This window comes from Pseudorca crassidens, chromosome 14 (genome assembly GCF_039906515.1).
Source record: "Pseudorca crassidens isolate mPseCra1 chromosome 14, mPseCra1.hap1, whole genome shotgun sequence".
NCBI lineage: Eukaryota > Metazoa > Chordata > Mammalia > Artiodactyla > Delphinidae > Pseudorca > Pseudorca crassidens.
Genome location: NC_090309.1, coordinates 7,491,350 through 7,510,392, shown reverse-complemented (window position 1 = coordinate 7,510,392; position 19,043 = coordinate 7,491,350). Strand labels below are relative to the sequence as shown.

Sequence of the window (19,043 nt, the reverse complement as noted above, 5' to 3'; positions counted from 1 at the left end):
CATTATGCCGTCATCCTCCTACCCTGGCCTTTCTCTAGCTGTGCATTAAAAGTCTGGGGCTTCCCAATGCATTTGTCTGGATCTCTTTTCTCCATAATCCTCCGGCCCTCACAGATGCTCAGTAGGTGAGCCTCAGTTCCTAAGACACATCTACTGGCTCAGAGTGATTTTCATGTTTAAACATAGCTTTGAAATTTGCAAGGGATGCTCTCAGCCGACTGGCCGATCAGGAGACTAACAGAGCCCAGTCTTCGTGGGTGTGCTTTCACGACATGAATGGGGTAGCTTATGCATGTTTAATGCTCAAGAAAACATTAATACCAATTAACAGTGCCAAAGAAGAGAATTAAAACAATACTTCATGGAATGATATTCTCTCTTTGATGATGAAGTCCACGTGTTTTATTAGACACTGGGTTCAGTAATGAAATTCCTTCCTGGACCCTTTAGTCTGTTTCTCCCTGGAAGAGGGCATGGTTTCTTCATGGATTCTAAGGACGTTTATCATGAGGTCTTCTGATCTCTTTACCCACCTATTTTCTCTCAATTTAGGTAACTCATTAGCTGCCTTTAAAAATTTTTCCCCTCACACATACCAGAGGCCAACTATAAGAAAGGATGGCGGTCCTTCCTCCTCGGGTTGGTTTGAAATTCACCGTTTTATGTTTTGGCCCTCCCTCCCTTGAATAAAAGGACAGAGGAGCATTCACGGTCACCATGCATCTTACCCATTTTGGGTAGCACTTGGACAAATGGCCCTCCTTTCCCCACTGGATTTTGTCTTTTAGTGAAATTCTTTTAAACCTCCTCACCTGTTCCACCCCCTCCAACGCCCACATATGAAGCTATAGAGAGAAACTTTTCTTACTTGGATTACTGTGTCCCGAGGAAGTGAGCTGAGAGTCCTAAAAAAAAAAAAAGAAAGAAAAAAGAAAAACAAGAAATATCAATTAATTTTCTTATTTTGACTTTCAAAATGTAACTTGAATATGAGATATATTACTGGTCATTCAGAACCTAATCACGGATCATAATCTCTACCAGCTACCGTAATGAGAAACATTTACGTGTTTGTTAAGCAGCTCTGGTAACAGAGCTCACAATCACTTCCATGTTGTATTACAGACTTTTTGTTTTATTTATTGAGGTGAAATTCACATAACATAAAATTAACCACTTTGAACTGAACAATTCAGTGGCATTTCATAGTCACAATGTACTAAACCACCACCCCTATCTAGTTGCAAAAGAAATCATTCCAAAGTAAAATTCCTTACCCTTTCGGCAGTGTTTCCCCATTTCCCCCTCTCCTCAGTACCTGGTAAGCACACACACATGCACATGTACTTGTTTGAGTCCTTCTTTTCAATCCTTTTTTTAGAAATTAATTAATCTAGTTTTGGTTGCATTGGGTCTTCGTTGCTGCACACAGGCTTTCTCTAGTTGAGGCGAGCAGGGGCTACTCTTTGTTGCGGTGCGTGGGTTTCTCATTGCAGTGGCTTCTCTTGCTGCAGAGCACGGGCTCTAGACATGTGAGCTTCAGTAGTTGTGGCACGTGGGCTTCAGTAGTTGTGGCTTGCGGGCTCTAGAGCGCAGGCTCAGTAGCTGTGGTGCACAGGCTTAGTTGCTCCGCGGCATGTGGGATCTTCCCGGACCAGGGATTGAACCCGTGTCCCCTGCACTGGCAGGCGGATTCTTAACCTCTGCACCACCAGCGAAGTGTCCTATATTATTGATTTTTAATCTAACCCACTTCCCTTTGAATGTACCTTCACTCTCACCACCTTTCTGCAGACGAGGCTGGCAACCATCCCATCAGGGACACTCCACTGAACAACTGCTGTCAATCTCGCATTGGTGGGTAGAAAGATTATTACAGATTTCCACTTATCTGAAATGGCAGAAAGCCAGTACTATGTGGTATTTGAGTTCAGTTATTGATCAGGTAAACAGTGATTGAACCTGATTTTATTTCCATTAAAGTGAAATGCTAAATTTTGTCTTGGGAATTCACATCCTCTTTCCTTGCAGAAGTCCCATTTAATATGAAATATACAGGAGAGTTATAAAAGAATGAATGAATGGAGACAGGGTCCATGAAGGACTACTGCCCTGCTCAGCTGGCTGCAAAACCCTGGGGGCCCCACAGAGTGTGCAGATCCTTCGTCCTTCACAGAGCCAGGCTGGGTTCAGAGCAGAGGGCAACAAGCCCCAGGCACTGAAGCCCTTTCTGCTTCTGTGTCTCCTGCTGCCCCATCCAGATAGGCACCCTTACACCTATAGCTTCTGTCTCAAAGGCCTTCTCTCCCTTTGTGAACATCGTCCCTGAGTAGATGCCTGGGGCATGGCTCAACACATCTGCGCACTGTCATTTCAGCCTCCTCTGGGAGCATTCAAGGAGGCCTGCTAGGTTCTCTGTTGGGTCCTCAAGGGTTACAGAAGTGAGGGTACAAAGCCCCTGCCTTCCGGGCCTGGGAGCCCAGTGAGTCAGCAGAGGAGGTGATGTGTATGCAAGTTACGAGAACCCAGGGCTGAAAGGCATTTCATCACTGCTGTGTGGGAGTGCTTCAAGCCTCGAGAGCCTGTCCTCAGCTTTGGGATGCATGTCCTGCCATTTTCTGTTTTCTGCCTGGCGAACTTCATTCTTCCTTCCAGGCTCAGAACAAAAAAGCTCAAGGGTTACCTGTTCTTTGAAATATTCCTGAATCTCAGAAGGACTTACTTGCTTTCTTTATGTTTACACTACACTGTGTCAAATTTCCATTACAGGAATTGTATTTTCAACTATGACTCCTTAAAAAAAAAGCTTTATCAAGGTATACATGATATAACATAAACTGTACATATTAAAGCATACAAAAAGAACGCTACTATTATTAATTGTCTTGACCCAAGGATGGCTCCATCCTATTAAGTATTTGCTATTTAAACAACAAAAAGTAACATTAATTTATTAAAAAATAATTCAGAAAAATAGGAAAGTATAAGAAAAAGTTGCCTGTAATTCCTAACAGGGCATTGCCGAGATTACTCTACTGCTTTTAGTGTTTTTTTTTGGTTTGTTTTGTTTTTTGCGGTACGCGGGCCTCTCACTGCTGTGGCCTCTCCCGTTGCGGAGCACAGGCTCCGGACGCGCAGGCTCAGCGGCCATGGCTCATGGGCCCAGCCGCTCCGCGGCACGTGCGATCTTCCCGGACCGGGGCACGAACCCGTGTCCCCTGCATTGGCAGGTGGACTCTCAACCACTGCGCCACCAGGGAAGCCCTACTCTACTGCTTTTAATTTCCCACATTCACTCAGCAAGTGTGTGTCCTTCTGACGGTCATGTGCACAAAGAGGAGAACCACTTCTTAGTTACTTAGAAGAATATCTGCAGTTGGAAACTTGTTCTCCTTTCTTAAATCCTTTATTCCCAACACCTAAACTATTGTTGCATACACAGGAATCCCCAAACTTCTTCAAAGGTGGTATTTAGCTGGGAAGTAAAGTTTTACAAATCACTGTACTGAAGGCAGAAATAACCAAGTGCACTGGCAGCCGAGAAAGCCATTCAAGGAAGCACGATAATAAGTACCGTATTTCATCACACGTAACCAAACTGTATAAGGCTGCATTGCTTCATGTATTACTATGGAAGAGAATGGCTGCCAATGAATTGTAAAATGCCATCAGCTGTAAAACAAACCCTGATTCTGGGGATCTTAAAACGTGAAAAAAATATGCACCTTAACCCGATAAAGTAGAGTTGTTCTTAAGCCATGTTGCTGATGGAGGGCAGTCTTTATCCTGTGAGAACACTCCTTAAAAATGGCTTTTTGGAACCATCTGAGGACTGCTGTACCCTTATCTCCTCTTGCTTGTCTGTCAATACATCATTAGAATTACAAAAGGCAAGAAATGGAAATATATCTTCTTTGGTTTTCAGACCTCCACGTAAAGCTAATTACTCTAGGAAAAAGCACCACTTGGTGTGGTTTGGTCTTACTGCTTCCCTACCAATCCCTTTCTTTTCTCTAAAGCTCAAAACAATTGAAATAATGTAAATGACAGTAAATGTAAATGTTTACTTTGAGGTAATGAAGTAAACAAAAAGTTTTAGCCCAAGCATTTTGTGGTCGTTTCTGAAGCACGCTAGGAACCCAAAGAGGGAGACATATCATAAACTTCCCAACTTCAAAGCACTTTCCTTCACACTTGCTGGCTTTCATTCTCCTTGTACTGTAGAAAGAGGATGGCAATAGGATTCTCATTTCTGTAATCATGCTAGAACTTTTCTGCCTAATGCTTTAGAAACTGATCAGCAAGAATAGTTTCAAACCAGGTCTGATCCCATCAGATCTGGCATTCGTTGCCACATGAAATGCTTGTGAAATGCCATTAGATCCGCACAGATGCCTTCTGAGTATGGAAAAAGTTCTACAATTTTAGCTATTTGCATTTCAGAACTTAGGAGACTGCTACAGAAACCGAGGGAAAAGGACAAAGCAAATTCATTTCTTTTTCTTGGTTGAAATACCTCATAATAGCATGCATTCTTTTCTTTACCAAAGTCAATAACTTCTGAGATTTGAAGAATGAGGCAGGCACGTCTGATAGTGTTTGTCTAGGGAATTGTGACTCCCAATTAAGCCTCCAGAGAATAGAAAAAAACATCCAAGTTCAGTATCAATTGACTTTATTATATATTATGTCCTTCAATACCCGGACAAATTGGGAAAATTCTTGGAAGTATGTAGCTAATTAATTTAGTGGTACTGGTAGCTCAGAAAGCACATTTAAATCGACTTTACTTGTGAGGTCAAACTGCCCCTTTAATCTCAATAAGGGCTTAATTTCATCATTTATTAGTCATTTTGGAGATTCTGCCCTGCAAATTCCATAAACAATTCTAGCTCCTACATAGTAGCAACTGTGATCATCTCAAACATTAGTAGGCTAATTAATGAATTGCAAGCCTCCAGCTGTCAGAATACTAAATAGTTGAGACACAGGTTAAAAGAAGTGCACTATGGGTGAGAACTCGTGATGTCTTTGAAGTAGGCACAGTCAGGGCTCCTCCAAAGATGTCTGTATCTTAATTCCCAGGCCCTGTGAATATGTTACCTCTCATGGCAAAAGGGACTTTGCAGATGTGATTCAGTTAACTATTCTGAGATGGGAGATTATCCTGGATTATCCAGGTGGGCCCAGTATCATCACCAAGTTTCTTATAAGGAAAAGGAGGAGGCAGGAGAGTCAGAGAAGATGTGACAAGGAGGTCAGAGGTCAGCATGATGAGGGCCACAAGCTAAGTAAGCAGGGCAGCCTCTAGAAGCCGAGAAAGACAAGAGAACAAACTCTTCCCTAAAACATTCAGAAGAAACGTAGCCCTGACCACACCTCAATTTTAGCTCCGTGAAACTGATTTCAGACTTCTGTCTTCCAGAGTTGTAAGATAATAAATTTATGTTGTCGTGAGTCACTAAGTTTATGGTGATTCGTCAGAGTAGAAATGACACTAATGAAGTCTTATTTCATTGATACAAGATAAAATTTTTTTTAAATATTTATTTATTTATTTGTCTGTGCCAGGTCTTAGTTGTGGGATCTTTTAGTTGCGGCCTGTGAACTCTTAGTTGCAGCATGTGGGATCTAGTTCCCCGACTAGGGATCAAACCTGGGCCCCCTGCATTGGGAGCACGGAGTCTCAGCCACTGGACTGCCAGGGAAGTCCGATACAAGATACGTTACCAGCACTTATTGTGAACTTTTTGAAAGAAAAGCATTATTAAAATCATGTAATGTCCCCACACTCTGTAAAGTCACCTATTTTTTTTTTTTTTTTGCTGCAATGGGTCTTGATTGCTGCGTGCGGGCTTTCTCTAGTTGTGGCGAGCGGGGGCTACTCTTCATTGCGGTGTGCAGGCTTCTCATTGCGGCGGCTTCTCTTATTGTTCAGCACGGGCTCTAGGCATGCGGGCTTTGGCAGTTGTGGCTCGTGGGCTCCAGAGCACAGGCTCAGTAGTTGTGGCGCACGGGCTTAGTTGCTCCGAGGCATGTGGGATCTTCCTGGACCAGGGCTTGAACCCATGTCCCCTGCATTGGCACGTGGATTCTTAACCACGGTGCCACCAGGGAAGTGCCTGTTTGTAAATTATACCTTAATTTTTTTAAATGGAAAGAAAATTCAAACCTTTAAAATATTCAGAAAGCTAGAAAAATAGAAGGAAGTACCCTCAGCTGGACACAGAATAAGAAATTATTATATTTAACAATAACACATTGGAATCATTCTTATTAAGGGACTTTGGGACATTTTCAACACTTCAAAAAGAAAGCTTTTATCCTTTAGCTGTCACTCAACCCTCTCTCCCTACCCCTAAGCTGTAAGCGACCACTACTCTATTTCCTGTCTCTCTGCATTTGCCTCTTCTGGACATGTTGTCATTTGTGACAAGGTGTGACAAAGGTGAAAGGTCTTGTCATTTGTGACAAGGTGTGACAAAGTTGAAAGGTCTTTCACCTTTGCTCAGCATATTTTCAAGGTTCATCCATGTTGAATCATGTATCAATGCTTCGTTCCTTTTTATGTGGCATAATATTTCATTATAAAGATGTATCACTTTTGTTTATCTATTCATCAGTTGATGCACATTTGTATTGCTTCCACTTTTTGGCTGTTATGAACAATGCTGCTGTGAACATGCGTGTAAAAGATTTTTTGCAGACGTGTGTTTTCAATTCTCTTGGGGATATACCTAGGAGTGGAATTGCTGGGTCATACAATAATGCAATGTTTAACCTTTGAGGAAATGTTGAAACTTTTTCAAAGAGGCTGCACCATTTAAGATCCCACCAGCAACTGACATCAGGGTTCCAATTTCTCCACACTCGTGTGAACACTGGGTATTGTCTGTCTTTGATTTTACCCCTTTAAGTAGGTAGGAAGGAGTATCTCATGGTAGTTCTGATCTGCATTTCCTAAATGATAGCAATAGTGTCTTTTCATATGTTTATTAGTTATCTGTAGATCACCTTTGGAGAAATGTCTTTTTAAATCCTTTGCCTATTCTTAAAACGAGTTCTCTTTCTATTATTGAGTTGTAAGACTTCTTTACTAATTGTGTTTCTGTAAATAAAGTTTTATTTGAACATAGTCACATTCATTCATTCAGATATTGTCTGCAAAGCCTAAACCATTTACTATCTGATTCTTTAAATAAAAAGTTATTTGACCTCTGACTTAAACAATGAGTTATTGGGAAAGAATGAGATGAATATATCAAAAGAACAGAATAGACAGTCCTGAAACAAAACTGTGTATTTATGAGACTTTCAGTTGTTGACGTAGGTGGTATTTCAAACCAGTGGGGGGAAGATGGGCTAATTTGTTGATAGTGTTGCCATCATCTACTCAACCAATGAAAAGAATAAGGCTAGAATCCTATGACACACCAATGCAAACAAAATGTTTAAACCTAAAAACAAAAATTATAAAAGAATTACAATAAAATAGAGAACGTTGTTAGAATGTTGGGCCGGGAAAGATCTTTTTTCTCTGACATGAAAATTTAAACACTTTGCTAGTATAAAAGGTACATAAGTAAGGTGGCAAGAAAATAGTTGCATCATATAGAACAGGCAAATGAGTAAGATATAAGGAGTTCCTACGAATCATTTTTTTAAAGTGGCAATGGACATGAATGGGCAATTTGCAAAGGAAAAACAGTCAGTGCTCAAACTCAGAAATTACTGGAGAAGTGCAAATTAACGAAATAACAGTTTTTCATCCATACTACAGACACGATGATAAAAAACCAGATAATATTAAACACTGGCAAAGATTCATAAAAAAATACTCTTGAAACATAGTCAAGGGTAAATAAGGCTTCTGATGCCTCCAGCACCCCAGCTCCTGTTCTAGGTGTCTGGACAAGAGACACTGAATAAGAGGCACACACAGAGGCACTTACAAAAACTGTGTGTTGTAACAGTGTTTGTGTTAACAGCAAACCATTAACAGTCTCAATGTCCATTAAAGGACAGCAATTACAGCAAATTCACACTATGAGATATTTTGCTGCTGTTAAGAAAAAGTAAGAAAATCTCTACATATTCACTTGGGAAGATCTCTAAATACGCCTTGTTAAGGGAAATAAAAACCGACACTTAGACTGGCATTTACCACTGTGATAATAATGAACTATTATTTCAATAATTTACTTTAGAACGTTGTGATGTTAATATTTAGCAATGATATTTATGTACTGTGTGTATCTGGAAAAAAGTCTACTCTTAGAAAAAGTACGTTTAGTACCATTTAGGATTTTTAAAAAACTGCATATGCACATATGTGTATGTAACACACAGGGAAAATGACTGAAATGGTACACACCAGACTCTTGATAGTCATCTGTGGGTAGGGAAGTAAAATCTGGACAAGGGCATGAGAAACTTTCATATTTTGCTTCTTCTATGTGCATAATTTCACCTTTGTAATGAATATGTAATTACGTGTTGGATGGTTAATAAAAATCAAAACTTATTAGACTCACGTATAATTTAAATATATTTTGTAGCTGATATTCTGTGTATGCTGGTTCTTAGAAAATATGGAAATCATTTTTTTTAAGTCCTAGAAAATATTTTCAGCTTTATAAAAGATAACCGAGAAATTATATACTTCATGTCCTCAATTCTAAGACACTGATTTTAAAATACATCATTAATTTAATAATAGCTTTTCAGGAAAAAACAAGACATACAATCACACTGGATGTATAAAATGATCGTAAGATGCATTTCAACTTCACAAGTGTTTTTAGATAACATGATAATTGTAATATTCATCATATTTTGCAGGAAGTATGGAAGTGGAGGTAGGTAGGACTGCAAGTTTGATTTCTTCCCTTGGAATGAACAGACCTATGCTTGCAAACTGTTGAAAATCAGATTCGTGTGCCTGTAGCAGGAATATTTACAGAGGAAAAGACAATCAAGGGAAACCCACTGCCCACTAAAAATCTCTGTGTGAGTAAAAAGCCTATTCAACCTGGGCAACGCAGGATCTCACCTTATTTGGAAATGGAAATTTGCTCGGTTCCACTTTTCCGGGCGCTGGAATAGCTGAAAGTGGTGGAAGCCAGGTCATCTCCTAAAGGGAGGGAAAAACAAACAACATTGTAATACAGAGAGTATTTAAACTCAGTAGCATACAAAGCAGTTTCACAAGTCTGCCTTAATAAGCATAGACGGGATAAGGAATGAACAAGAGATGAATAGAAATGAAAGGGATTTTTTTAAAAAAGGATTTAAAACCCACTTTTATAATTTCTTTCCCTAATCTTCCCAATTCTTGGTTCAGTGGCTATTGCCATCAACCCTTTATACCTTAAAAAGATCTGCAAGCCTGTCCCATTTCCATTTCATTTAAGCTCCTAAGTAAAGGGACAACCCAGTAGTAAAAGTTCTATGTAAAATGCCATACAAAGGGAGCTGCTTCCCACAAAATTTACAGGAAGTTTCTGAAGTAATGAACAAAGTACTTTTACATTAGGGATCATTATTAGCGGGGCTATTTATTTTATTAGAAACTCCTCTCAGTGTAAGTTTCCAATAGGTCCCACACATCATTTTGGTCTTCATAAAAATGTCATTCATGGAGAAGTGAAAAAACCAATTACACATATGAGATAAAGAGAGAGTGCTGTGGTTTTTATAACAGTATTAAGAACACAACTTAGGCTCAGCACGTAATATTTCATATACTTTTTGACATACACTCTCACTAAACTGTGAGAGAGGGCAAGGTGGGGAGAGGTTTGTTGCATCAACATCCAGTATTTTCCTACAGTTCCTTCTCCTGGAAGATATCTGCACACACTACATGAGTGTGGAATTAAATCGAATCCATTTCTGATTACCAGGAAAGTGACTTGGAATTTACACATCAGGTCTGAACCCTATTTCTTGACTCCTTCCACTTCCAAATCTAAGCAAGTACAGAGGCAGGAGTTGATCCACTTTGAGAAAAGTAAGAAATTCTTTCTTTAGGTAAAGACAATTTCTCACTTCCCTGGGTTGTGGGGCGGGAGGTTGAAAAGGGAATCTGTCAGGTGTCTGAAGGGAGAGTTTCTTGAGGCTGCTCTTGTGCCTTCTTTTCTTAGGTAACTCTCTCCCCCCAGCACCAGAGAGAGCGCGGACCCACACGGAGAGCAAGGACAGTGAGCATGTTCAAACCCACCGGGGAAAGATTTACTGACCCTATATCACCTCTCACCCACTGTGACACATGTGCCGTTGGGTGGTCAAACTCCTAGACACTCGAGGTGTCCCTTCTCCATCCTGATGTTACCAAGGTTTCTCCAGTGGAAAGCAAAGGAAGATCCAGTGTCCCTTTATGACCCTCGCTCCTCTGCTCCCCAAGTACCTGCCTGTTCTGTCCTCTATCTGACCCTGTTGTCTCTTTTGAAGAGGATGCTAAGCAGCCCTGCTGAATTTGTGTCCAGGAAGACAGGTGGTGCTCAGTACGTTTTTGAATGAGTATCTCTGCAATGTCTCTACCTTGCTTTCTGGTTACCTGAACTACCACCCTAACCACACCTTCATTATTTTTAACCAGAGGACATTAATGGTTTCTTTTCTTTATTTTTTAAATTTTATTTTATTTATTTATTGTTTTAAACAGCAGGTTCTTATTAGTTATCTATTTTATACATATTAGTGTATATATGACAATCCCAATTTCCCAATTCTTCTCACCACACCTCACCACCACTTTCCCCCCTTGGTGTCCATACGTTTGTTCTCTACATCTGTGTGTCTATTTCTGCCTTGCAAACCAGTTCACATCCGTACCATTTTTCTAGATTCCACATATATGTGTTAATATACGATATTTGTTTCTCTCTTTCTTATTTCACTCTATATGACAGTCCCTAGGTCCATCCGCGCCTCTACAAATGACCCAATTTCGTTCCATTTTATGGTTGAGTAATACTCCATTGTATACATGTACCACTTCTTTAACCATTCATCTGTCAATGGGCATTTGGGTTGCTTCTATGACCTGGTTATTGTAAACAGTGCTGCAATGAACATTGGGGTGGATGTGTCTTTTTGAATTATGGTTTTCTCCGGGCATGTGCCCAGTAGTGGGATTGCTGGGTCATATGGTAAGTTTAGTTTTTGTTTTTTTAAGGAAACTCCATACTGTTCTCCATAGTGGCTGTATCAATTTACATTCCCACCAGCAGTGCAAGAGGATTCCCTCTTCTCCACACCCACTCTAGCATTTGTTGTTTCTAGATTTTCTTATGATGCCCATTCTAGCCAGTGTGAGGTGATACTTCACTGTAGTTTTGATTTGCATTTCTCTATTAATTAGTGATGCTGAGCAGCTTTTCATGTGCCTCTTGGCCATCTGTATGTCTCCTTTGGAGAAATGTCTCTTTAGGTCGTAGGCCCATTTATTGATTGGGTTGTTTTTGTAATACTGAGCTGCATAAGCTGTTTACATATTTTGGAGATTAACCCTTTGTTGATTCATTTGCAAACATTTTCTCCCATTCTGAGGGCTGTCTCTTCGTCTTGCTTATAGTTTCCTTTGCTGTGCAAAAGCTTTTAAGTTTCATTAGGTCCCATTTGTTTATTTTTGTTTTTATTTCCATTACTCTAGGAGGTGGGTCAAAAAAGATCTTGCTGTGATTTATGTCAAAGAGTGTTCTTCCTATGTTTTCCTCTAAGAGTTTTATAGTGTTCGGTCTTACATTTAGGTCTTTAATCTATTTTGAGTTTATTTTCGTGTATGGTGTTAGGGAGTGTTCTAGTTTCATTCTTTTACATGTACCTGTCCAATTTTCCCAGCACCACTTACTGAAGAGATTGTCTTCTCTCCATTGTGTATCCTTGCCTCCTTTGTCATAGATTACTTGACCACAGGTGGGTGGGTTTATCTCTGGGCTTTCTATCCTGTTCCATCGATCTATATTTCCATTTTTGTGCCAGTACCATACTGTCTTGATTACTGTAGCTTTGTAGTATAGTCTGAGGTCAGGGAGTCTGATTCCCCCAGCTCCATTTTTTTCCCTCAAGACTGCTTTGGCTATTCGGGGTCCTCTGTGTCTCCATACAAATTTTAAGATCTTTTGTTCTAGTTCCATAAAAAATGTCATTGGTAATTTGATAGTGATTACACTGAATCTGTAGATTGCTTTGGGCAGTACAGACATTTTCACAATATTGATTCTTCCAATCCAAGAACATGGTATATCTCTCCAGCTGTTTGTGTTATCTTTGATTTCTCTAATCAGTGTCGTATAGTTTTCTGAGTACAGGTCTTTTACCTCCTTAGGTAGGGTTATTCCTAAGTATTTTATTCCTTTTGTTGCAATGGGGAATGGGACTGTTTTCTTAATTTCTCTTTCTGATCTTTCGTTGTTAGTGTATAGGAATGCAAGAGATTTCTGAGTATTAATTTTGTATCCTGCAACTTTACCAAATTCATTGATGAGCTCTAGTAGTTTTCTGGTAGCATCTTTAGGATTATCAATGTATATATAGTACCATGTCATCTGCAAACAGTGACAGTTTCATTTCTTCTTTTCCAATTTGTATTCCTTTTATTTCTTTTTCTTCTCTGATTGCTGTGGCTAGGACTTCCAAAACTATGTTGAATAATAGTGGTGAGAGTGGACATCCTTATCTTCTTCCTGATCTGAGAGGAAGTGCTTTCAGTTTTCCACCATTGAGAATGATGTTTGCTGTGGGTTTGTCATATATGGCTTTTATTATGTGGAGGTAGGTTCCCTCTACGCTTACTTTCTGGAGAGTTTTTTTTATCATAAATTGGTGTTGAATTTTGTCAAAATCTTTTTCTGCGTCTATTGAGATGACCACATTGTTTTTATTCTTCAATTTGTTAATATGGTGTGTCACATTGATTGATTTGCATATACTGAAGAATCCTTGCATCCCTGGGATAAATCCCAGTTGGTCATGGTGTGTGATCCTTTTAATGTGTTGTTGGATTCTGTCTGCTAGTATTTTCTTGAGGATTTTTGCATCTATATTCATCAGTGATATTGGTCTGTAATTTGCTTTTTTTGTAGTATCATTGCCTGGTTTGGTATCAGGGTGATGGTGGTCTCATAGAATGAGTTTGGGAGTGTTCCTTCCTCTGCAGTTTTTTGGAAGAGTTTGAGAAGGATGGGTGTTAGCTCTTCTCTAAATGTTTGATAGAATTCACCTGTGAAGCCATCTGGTCCTGGACTTTGGTTTGTTGGAAGATTTTTAATCACTGTTTCAACTTCATTACTTGTGATTGGTCTGTTCATATTTTCTATTTCTTCCTGGGTCAGTCTTGGAAGGTTATAACTTTCTAAGAATTTGTCCATTTCTTCCAGGTTGTCCATTTTATTGGCATAGAGTTGCTCGTAGCAGTCTCTTAGGATGCTTTATATTTCGGCAGTGTCCATTGTAACTTCTCCTTTTTCATTTCTAATTTTATTGATTTGAGTCCTCTCCCTCTTTTTCTTGATGAGTGTAGCTAAAGGTTTATCAATTTTATCTTCTCAAAGAACCAGCTTGTAGTTTTATTGATCTTTGCTATTGTTTTCTTTGTTTCTATTTCATTTATTTCTGCTCTGATCTTTACGATTTCTTCCCTTCTACTAACTTTGGGTTTTGTTTGTTCTTCTTTCTCTAGTTCCTTTAGGTGTAAGGTTAGAATGTTTATATGAGATTTCTCTTGTTTCTTGAGGTAGCATTGCACTGCTATAAACTTTGCTCTCAGAACTGCTTTTGCTGCATCCCATAGGTTTTGGATCGTCGTGTTTTCATTGTCATTTGTCTCTAGGTATTTTTTTACTTCCTCTTTGATTTCTTCAGTGGTCTCTTGGTTATTTAGTAACATATTGTTTAGCCTCCATGTATTTATGTTTTTTACGTTTTTCCCCTGTAACTGATTTTTAATCTTACAGTGCTGTGGATGGAAAAGATGCTTGATGTGATTTCAATTTTCTTAAATTTACCGAGGCTTGATTTGTGACCCAAGATATGATCTATCCTGGAGAATGTTCCATGTGAACTTGAGAAGAAAGTGTAATCTGCTGTTTTCAGATGGAATGTCCTATAAATATCAATTAAATCCATCTGGTCTATTGTACCATTTAAAGCTTGTGTTTCCTTATTAATTTTCTGCCTGCATGATCTGTCCATTGGTGTAAGTGAGGTGTTAAAGTCCCCCACTATTATTGTGTTACCATCAGTTTCCTCTTTTATAGCTGATAGCATTTGCCTTATGGACTGAGGTGCTCCTATGTTGGGTATAGATATATTTAACATTGTTATATCTTCTTCTTGGATTGATCCATTGATCATATGTAGCGTCCTTCCTTGTCTCTTGTAACATTCTTTACTTTAAAGTCTATTTTATCTGATATGAGTATTGCTTCTCCAGCTTCCTTTGATTTCCACTGGCATGGAATATCTTTTTCCATCCCCTCACTTTCAGTCTGTATGTGTCCCTAGGTCTGAAATGGGTGTCTTGCAGACAGCATATATACGGTTCTTGTTTCTGTATCCACTCAGTGAGCCTGTGTCTTTTGGTTGGAGCAGTTAATCCATTCATATTTATGGTAATTACCGATATGTATGTTCCTATGACCATTTTCTTAATTGTTTTGAGTTTGTTTTTGTAGGTCCTTTTCTTCTCTTGTGTTTCCCACTTAGAGAAGTTCCTTTAGCATTTGCTGTAGAGCTGGTTTGGTGGTGCTGAATTCTCTTAGCTTTTGCTTGTCTGTTAAGCTTTTAATTTCTCTGTCGAATCTGAATGAGATCCTTACTGGGTAGAGTAATCTTGGCTGTAGGTTTTTCCCTTTCATCACTTTAAATATATCATGCCACTCCCTTCTGGCTTGTAGAGTTTCTGCTGTTAACCTTATGGGACTTCCCTTGTATGTTATTTGTCATTTTCCCCTTGCTGCTTTTAATAATTTTCCTTTGTCTTTAATTTTTGTCACTTTGATTACTATGTGTGTCGTCTGTTTCTTTTTGGGTTTATCCTGCCTGGGACTCTCTGTGCTTCCTGGACTTGGGTGGCTATTTCCTTTCCCATGTTAGAGAAGTTTTCAACTATAATCTCGTCAAATATTTTCTCGGGTCCTTTCTCTCTCTCTTCTCCTTCTGGGGCCCCTATATGAGAATGTTGGTGAGTTTAATGTTGTCCCAGAGGTCTCATAGGCTGTCCTCATTTCTTTTCATTCTTTTTTTCTTTATTCTGTCCCACGGCAGTGAATTCCACCATTCCTTCTTCCAGATTGCTTATCCGTTCTTCTGCCTCATTTATTTTGCTATTGATAACTTTTAGTTTATTTTTCATTTCAGTTATTGTATTGTTCATCTCTCTTTGTTTGTTCTCTAATTCTTCTAGGTGTTTGTTCTTTAATTCTTCTACATGTTAAACACTTCTTTTTCTTAAAAATAAATTTATTTATTATTTATTTATTTTTGGCTGCATTGGGTCTTCGTTGCTGTGCGTGGGCTTTCTCTAGTTGTGTTGAACGGGGGATACTCTTTGCTGCGGTGCACGGTCTTCTCATTGTGGTGGCTTCTCTTGTTGTGGAGCACGGGCTCTAGGCATGTGGGCTTCAGTAGTTGTGGCATTCAGGCTCAGTAGTTGTGGTTTGTAGGCTCTAGAGTGCAGGCTCAGTAGTTATGGCACACGGGCTTAGTTGCTCCACGGCATGTGGGATCTTCCCTGACCAGAGATCGAACCCATGTCCCCTGCATTGGCAGGTGGATTATTAACCCTTGCACCACCAGGGAAGTCCCTGTTAAACATTTCTTGCATCTTCTCGATCTTTGCCTCCATTCTTTTGCCAAGGTCCTGAATCATCTTCACTATCATTATTCTAAATTCTTTTTCTGGAACGTTGCCCATCTCCACTTCATTTAGTTGTTTTTCTGGGGTTTTATCTTGTTCCTTCATCTGGTACATAGTCCTCTGCCTTTTCATTTTGTCTATTTTTCTGTGAATGTGGTTTTCGTTCCACAGGCTGCAGGACTGTAGTTCTTCTTATTTCTGCTGTCTACCCTCTGGTGGATGAGGCTATCTAAGAGGTTTGTGCAAGCTTCCTGATGGGAGGGACTGGTGGTGCGTAGAGCTGGGTGTTGTTCCGGTGGGCAGAGCTCAGTAAAACTTAATCCACTTGTCTGCAGATTGGTGGGGCTGGGTTCCCTCCCTGTTGGTTGTTTGGCTTGAGGTGACCCAGCACTGGCAGCTCCAGGCTCTTTGGTGGGGCTAATGGCAGACTCTGGGGGGGCTCACACCAAGAAGTACTTCCCAGAACTTCTGCTCCCAGTGTCCTTGTCACTGTGGTGAGCCACAGCCGCCCACTGCCTTTGCAGGAGTCCCTCCAACACTAGCAGGTAGGTCCAACACCTGCAGGTATGGGGTCACTGCTCCTTCCTCTGGGATCTGATGTGCACACTACTTTGTGTGTGCCCTCCAAGAGTGGAGGCTCTGTTTCCCACAGTCCTGTCAAAGTCCTGTAATCAAATCCCGCTAGCCTTCAGTCTGATTCTCTGGGAATTCCTCCTCCCGTTGCTGGACCCCCAGGTTGGGAAGCCTGATGTGGGGCTCAGAACCTTCACTCCAGTGCGTTGACTTCTGTGGTGTAACTGTTCTCCAGTTTGTGAGTCACCCACCCAACAGTCATGGGATTTGATTTGATTGTGATTGCGCCCCTCCTACCATCTCACTGTGGCTTCTCCTTTGTCTTTGGATGTGGGGTATCTCTTTTGGTGAGTTCCAATGTCTTCCTGTCGATGATTGTTCAGCAGTTAGTTGTGATTCCAGTGCTCTCACAAGTGGGAGTGAGCACACGTCCTTCTACTCTGCCATATTGAATCCATCTCCTCTCATCAATGGTTTCTGATGGTTCTCTTTCTTCCATTATTAATAAATCCTACACATCCCTGCCAACTTAATTCTCCTTAAGTGCAGATCCAAACAAAAAGCTCCCCTGCTCTACAATCTTCATATACCATCATGTACACAGCAATAACGATGGTGATGATGCCACTGGTTGCGTTTTATGGTTTTCAGAGTACTAATTCCACACAAGTTTTCTCACTGACATCCAACCCTTAATGTAATTATTATCATCTCCATATTGCAGGTGAGGAAGTCAAAACTCAAAAAGATTAACTGCCACCACTGACACTTGCACAATCTATCGTGTTAGTACCAGTCTGGTATTTGTTTTTTACTCTACTGCATTCGAGACCTTCTACAACAAGGTCCTAGTTTTCAGCCTTGTGCCTTTTGGTTAAACTACACACACTACATGTAAGACAAACTACCGTCTCTGCTTTTACTTACAGCAACCCCTTTGTGTGTGAATGCCCTATCGCCACATGCCTTTTGGATTTCTAGCCATCCATGAAGGGTCATCTCAAATATTACATCTGTCTTGAAGCCTCTGCTGATTCCCCTTCTGTTCCAATATGATATGAGAGCTCCCTTCTCATCCTCCTCCAAGGCACTTTCTTTTCCTTTCTTTTTCACAGTAACTGTTACATTCCTTTTTGTGTTGTAGTTTTATGAGTATATACCTCAATCTGCATTCAACCATTTCCTCCTCTTCTGATACCCTTCCCCCAATGCAGAATAAAAATCATGCTTAGGAATCCTAACAATCTCTTTCAGGAACAGTCCTCTAAAGAAGGACTGAACATTTCCTCCAAGAGGGATACTGTCTGCTCATCTTTGTGTAGACTAAATAAAACACCTTGCCCAAAATTAACTTGTTGAATTGAACTGAACGCCTATATTTCAATGCAAAATTGCTTGCTAACATTACTTTAATTATAACTAAGTATTTCCAGGTGATCTTTCCATCTAATGAGTACTACTAAATATACAAAGAAATAGTAAGACAGCTTGCTTAAAACAAATCTGTTAGAATTTCCCAAAACATAAGAATTATTTATAGCAACCATTTAAATATATTTGTTTTTATTTACTGTGCAATGAGTTTTTAAGACTGATTATTCATCGTATTAAAATTCTCCATTAGGGTTACATGGGAAAATTGAGGGAAAATAGACTATTTTTATTTCCTCTTCCATCACTTACTAGCTCAGTGAGCTTAGGTAAGTCACATCTTCAGCCAATTGTAGTGATTTCAAACCAAAGACTCCGGAATCAATCAGATCTCAGTTTGGGGCATCATCTCTGAACCAGAGGAAACGTAGGTGTTAACTATATCATGGTTGAATCATGGGGACTGAATGATTAAATGAGAGCTCATATATATGAGCATGGTTCCCTTGTGTTTAATCATTCAATAAAAACCAGCTGATTAATACCAAGCTGATTTTCAGAATTCTCTCTAAAATGAGAAATAGAATTTCTCTCTGTGTTTTAGATGTTGGGAATCTGAGATGACAGAGTATCTGGGAAAGTGTTTTGATAAAAGAATGAAGTATTGTGCAAATGTAATCTGTAATTAAGCTAGCAATAATTAATACAAACTATATATTACTGAAACTGTAAGTTATTTAAAGAGACTATTATGATTCCTAAGTATGACTTGTACTTTATCCTGTAAAAAACGTCCTTAAGTTTTCTCATCAGAGCAGATCTCTGACATAATAACAGCAGTCAGTGAGGGAAGATCTGATTTTTAAAAACGTATTTAATTTGTACCTTATTTCTGGCAGTGATTTAAAATAAAAGCAAAGGTAAAACTTTTCGTAGCTGCTAAAACTTCACTTAGTTTGCTTGGGATTATTTTCTTCACAGGGAAAGGATGCTGTGTCATTGCTAGGCCATGGATCCCACACCACTGCATCCACGGGTCCCCACCCCCATCACTGCTCCTGACCACCTAACCTCAACCATCCCCTCATCACTGCTTTGCTCCTCCTCCCTCCACTTGGCTGTCCTTTACCCACTTCCTGAACCACAGGTAAGACAGGAAGAGAAATACAGTGTTTGAAGCTGATTACTCCCAGGTCTGGGTAGCTACCTTCTGATCTCGTAAACTTCCCTGCCACTG

General features: G+C 39.8%; 1 protein-coding gene across 1 annotated transcript in view; it reads right to left on the bottom strand.

The window, feature by feature from the left end:
- AFF3 (ALF transcription elongation factor 3) overlaps window positions 1-19,043 on the bottom strand; it is a 560,353-nt gene that overhangs the window by 187,121 nt on the left and 354,189 nt on the right. The window contains exons 8-9 of the mRNA XM_067704167.1: window positions 9,053-9,133; window positions 869-905 (exon numbers count right to left, since the gene is read on the bottom strand). Of these exons, the coding sequence (XP_067560268.1) occupies window positions 869-905; window positions 9,053-9,133 (118 nt within the window). The remainder of the gene's footprint in view (window positions 1-868; window positions 906-9,052; window positions 9,134-19,043) is intronic.